This window comes from Dendroctonus ponderosae, unplaced genomic scaffold, assembly GCF_020466585.1.
Source record: "Dendroctonus ponderosae isolate FM_Combo_2020 unplaced genomic scaffold, Dpon_F_20191213v2 Dpon_F_20191213_4, whole genome shotgun sequence".
Classification (NCBI taxonomy): Eukaryota; Metazoa; Arthropoda; class Insecta; order Coleoptera; family Curculionidae; genus Dendroctonus; species Dendroctonus ponderosae.
In genome coordinates, this window is record NW_026018611.1 from 1,898,444 (window position 1) to 1,903,172 (window position 4,729).

At 50.9% G+C, this 4,729-nt stretch overlaps 1 protein-coding gene across 1 annotated transcript in view; it reads left to right on the forward strand.

Annotated features, from left to right (window-relative positions):
• LOC109543043 overlaps window positions 1-3,467 on the forward strand; it is a gene marked incomplete at both ends in the record, with an annotated part of 6,595 nt that extends 3,128 nt beyond the window's left edge. Inside the window, 10 exon segments of the mRNA XM_048665915.1 lie at window positions 378-606; window positions 653-833; window positions 891-1,125; window positions 1,177-1,431; window positions 1,490-1,758; window positions 1,812-1,955; window positions 2,008-2,115; window positions 2,173-2,403; window positions 2,895-3,209; window positions 3,266-3,467. Coding sequence (XP_048521872.1) covers window positions 378-606; window positions 653-833; window positions 891-1,125; window positions 1,177-1,431; window positions 1,490-1,758; window positions 1,812-1,955; window positions 2,008-2,115; window positions 2,173-2,403; window positions 2,895-3,209; window positions 3,266-3,467 — 2,169 coding nt within the window.
• Between the last annotated feature and the right edge of the window lie 1,262 nt (window positions 3,468-4,729).

The following is a 4,729-nucleotide window of genomic DNA, read 5'->3' on the forward strand; positions in this document are numbered from 1 at the left end:
CATTTCCGTTACAATACATTGGTCGGCTTGCGCTTGTATTCAAATTGCGCTCAAAATCGCCTTTGAAAAAATTGAAACATCGAATGAGCAATCTGGTCCAATTTCAGACAATTGACGCTTGGACTACAGGCGGTAAAGCTGAGTGGAAGGCAGTTTCGATACGCTGCAGCCTCACGTAGTGGACTTTTACACACGGCTGTCAGACAGATGTCAATGTTTTCTTCCATTTAATCGCATAAGTTTAGTAAGCGGGTCCAAAGTATTTGACGAATTTGTCCACCGCAGTTGTGGACGAAATTCCCATGGAAAACATTTCCAAATGTGATTTGACCGGCCCTGAAAGCCTTCCTAGTCTGATTAAACGTGAATCCTCACAGGTTCGTGTGCCAGACTTCAGAGGACGCGATTGTGATCGCGGCCACCCTGTACAAGGCGCTGGTCAACCACATGAAGAGCAAAGAGCGGAAGCCTAAGAACAAGAACGGCGTGACGACGTGCATGTCCACCGCCTCCAGCACCATGGTAGAAAAGGGTCCCTCTATGCCAATCCGGCCGCCCAGGCGGAAACGCAGCAGCGCCGCTTCTTCCATATGCAGCGACACCAACGTACGTAGTCTGGCGAGCCAATGGCAGCCCTGAGAGTCTGGATTAGGTTTCAGACACGCAGCCGCTGCTTCCAGCCAAGCCGCCCAAGAAGAGCACCAAGTCAAAGAAGGCGCCCAAGGCGCCCGCGCAGCAAGACGTGGACGCCATCATGCCCTACGAGGAGCCCGTCACAATCAAACCGACGGTGGACAACGCTGAAGACGAGGCGAAGCCCAAGAGTTTCAGCGGTGAGTTGCTGGACCTCTGCGTTGAACTGCCGGCAAGGTTTGGGCGTCTGCTTGCAGACAAAGTGAGCACGTACATGAGCAAGGAGCAGAAGCAGATCACAGCGGAAATCAAGCAAATGGTGAGCGACAGCAACAAGGGCCTGAAGAGGGTGCAGAGCATCCGGAAGCGAAACGAGGACGCTGTGCGGCAGAAGGAGAACTCCGGGGACATTTTCACCAAGGTGACCATTCCCAGGTCGGGCAGTTTCCTCAACACCGGCGGCCTGACGCGCTACAAGAACAAAGCGTCCAGGTATAGGCAAGCAGCTGAAACTCTGCAAAGCACCAACTCTGGATGTTGCAGGAATAACGAATCGGCCACCGGCGGCTCCCCACTGGGCTTCAAGGAGATCTTCCACGAACTGTCGATGCAAGAGGGGCTGCACTCGATGGACGACATTCTCTCGGTGATCATCGACCCGGACGGGATGTCCTTCAACGACCTGAAGCCCATCTACAAAGAGTTCCTCCTCAAACTGGCCGTTACCCTCACCAAGGACGAGCTCTATCTCAAGAGCAAAAGCATCATGCGCCGCCAGCGCAAGAAAACCATCAAAAAGTAACCGTTCGCGCTCGATCAAGACCTTTAAGTTAAGTTAACCTTGAGCGGTTTGCAGGACTGCAACTGGGAAGAAGCACCCGAACAAGCTGGTGTCGGGCAAGTTCAAGCGGCTGAAGCACATTTTCCAGAAGAGCTTGAAGCCTCCGAGCGGGCCGAAGCTGCTGGAGGGCCGCAGTAGACCTGTGGAGCTTCAGCAGGCTGAAGCGCGGATCGACGCCAAAGTGCCCGAGAGCAGCATCAGCACCTCTTCGTATGACACCAGGCCCTTTCGGCCCAAGGAGGAGCTGAGCAATAAGAAGCCCAACTACCGCAAGAAAATGCACGGTGAGCTCGCCCCGCGTTTTCCTTGGATGGAGTGAGACCGAAAAACCTTGCAGGCGACTTCAGCAAGGCGAGGAGGCGCGATCGCGCCAGCACCAGCGAGGAATCGGACTTCTTCTCTTTGAAGCGCCAGCAGAGGCTCAACAAGTACCAGAACATGCAGGCGCTGGCCACTATGCAGAACCGCAACTCCTCCTCAGGTACCCCTCTGCACTAGTCACCCGAACACCCACCCTAATGGTTAGATTGCAGGGTACGTGTCCTGCTCCGAGTGCTCGTACGATTCGGACACCTGCACCTGCATATCGGCCGATAAGTGCTACTGCAGCTTGGGGCAACGCCCCTTCGGGAACGGAAGAAGTAAGAAATCTGTCATAAAAAAAACGAGATTTTTCCAAAGTTTGTTGATGCGTGTAGGAGAGAAGGGCATGGGCGGCGCAGACCCCAGCCTGACCTACTGCGACTGCGACACCGACTCCTGCGCAGAGTCAAACAAGTGCTACTGCCAATGCAGCAGCCGGGCGCGACACGCGCATCACCCCAAGTGCCGCAAGGCGGCGCACAGCGAGCAACACCGCAAGCTGTGCAAGAACAACTCCAACACCAAAAGCACCAGGAGCTTGGAGTACATGTCCAATCCAAGTGAAGGTACAAAGTCGCTGTCCTCTTTTCGTACTTGATTTTTTTTTGTTGTTGTTGATGCACCTAATCTTAGATTAACCAGCATCCTAAATATAACCTAAATTACTAGGGTTGGTTAACTGTGATATTCCCAGCGGGCCATCACAGGTTTCCGCATGGTTTCGCGCACTAAACTGTTGTTTTTTTTTATTTATTTATTAATATTCCAAATCAAAATTCATTCCTGGGTTTCAGTCATTTATTGTCTCTATTTATCAATTAAAAACATTAATAGACTGAAAGATTGAAAATTGACGGAATAATCTTAACTGTAAAATACTGTATGTTCAGAGTCCTCTTATGGACATTTGTGCAAAACAAACGCATGCAAACAATTAGCTGATCCTCTGGGTTTTTGGACGACGCCTCTCTGTGGTTGCATTTAGCAAAATCATTTTGGCGGGAAAAAAACAATTTAAATGCATAACTGTCCAATCTATACTCTGTAATCTGTGCAGGGTACTACGAGAGGCTGCGCAGCAAGCAGAAGTACGGCAGCGAGCGCGTCCACTCCAGCTGCGCCCCTCGGGATCTGCTGCAGCAGAAGAGGCGCAACAGCCATTCGGGGTTGGCGGTCACCGACAGCATCGTCGCCATGCAGAACTTCCAGCTGGGGCTGAGCGGCCAGAAAATGTCCGCCATGGACTACGAGCTGCTGAAGTTGGCTCGCGATGGAGGCCTGCAGGAGCTTGCGCAGTTGCAGAGCGGCACAGCGTTGTGCGCCAACGTCTGCGACTACTGGCACGCCACCAGAAGCACTGGCACAGACCCAGGCAAGTCGTTCGGCTGTTCAGCGCCTCGGGGCTTGATAACCGCAGGAATTTCGCAGGAATGCAAAAGGTTCAGTCGGCAATCACCACTGGGGCCTGCACGGACGCCCTCTCGGTGAAAAAGTCCGCGGAAATGGCTGCGCTCTTCGCCGACATGAAGCTGAGCCAAACCACCGATATCACCCACTTGGTTCCTGCGGGCTTCGAGGTGGACAGACGCAACCTCTACAACATGGAGAAGTCGCTGCAAGCCAAATACAGGTAGGTGCGTCTTCCACGCTGCTTCCCCGACATAGAGAGTGTTATCAGACTATGAAGGCTTTCACGGCCAGTTAAATTACATTTAGAAATATTTTCCGGGCTTTGAAGCCCTGGTCAATGGGAATTTCTTCCTGACGTTTCGTCCACAACTGCGGTGGACAAATTCGTCAAATACTTTGGACCCGCTTACTAAACTGATGCGATTATATGGAAGAAAACATTGACCTCTGTCTGACAGCCGTGTGTAAAAGTCCACTACGTGAGGCTGCAGCGTATCGAAACTACCTTCCACTTAGCCTTACCGCCTGTAGTCCAAGCGTCAATTGTCTGAAATTGGACCAGATTCGATGTTTGAATTTTTGCAAAGGCGATTTTGAGCGCAATTTGAATACAAGCGCAAGAAAATGTATTGTAACGGAAATGGCCTGGGGTACTCACGTTTGAAATGGTGGGATCAAAATTCATGGTATTTCAGTAAATGGGAGGTAAATTCCACAGCTGCACGGAACTCTGTAGACTCCTGCTGCTGATAAGGGATCCCGTTTGTCCTTGGCCGATCTCAAAGTCTGTTGGATGGTTCGAGTTGGTTTGAAAATGGTTTTAACTTGGTGTTTCCCCAATATCTTGCCGATCCTGTCCGTGACTCCATGTATGTACGGGAGGCAAGCCCAACTCTTATGCTCATCATGCGTCTCTGTTGTCTCCGAGCGAGCTTCACTGTTTTTTGGTCGAATTGCTCTATTGAAATCTTTCTTACTGTGTCCATTCCAACCGAAGGTCCTTTCCAGTTGTTTTAATTCTCTCTCTAACTCGGCTGGTTCGCAGATTCTTCTGGCTCTTTCGGTGAGAGTTTTGATGACTCCTCTTTTCTGACTGGGAGGATGGTTTGAACCACTGTGCAGGTACCGGTCGGTGTGTGTCGGTTTTCTGTACACCGTGTGGGCCAGCTTTCCGTTGGCTTTTCTGGTCACCAAGACATCCAAAAAAGGCAGTAGCCCATCCTTCTCCACTTCCATAGTGAATTGAATTTTAGGGTTTATTGAGTTGAGGTGCCTCAGGAAGTGTTCAAGTTCAGTCAGACCATGGCCCCAAACAACAAAAGTGTCATCAACATAGCGAAACCAACACTTAGGTTTCCTCACGGCTGTGTCCAGAGCGTTCTTCTAAAATTTTTCCATAAAATAGTTGGCTATCACTGGACTAAGAGGGCTGCCCATTGCTACTCCATCCGTCTGCTCAAAGAATTCGCTGTTCCACTGAAA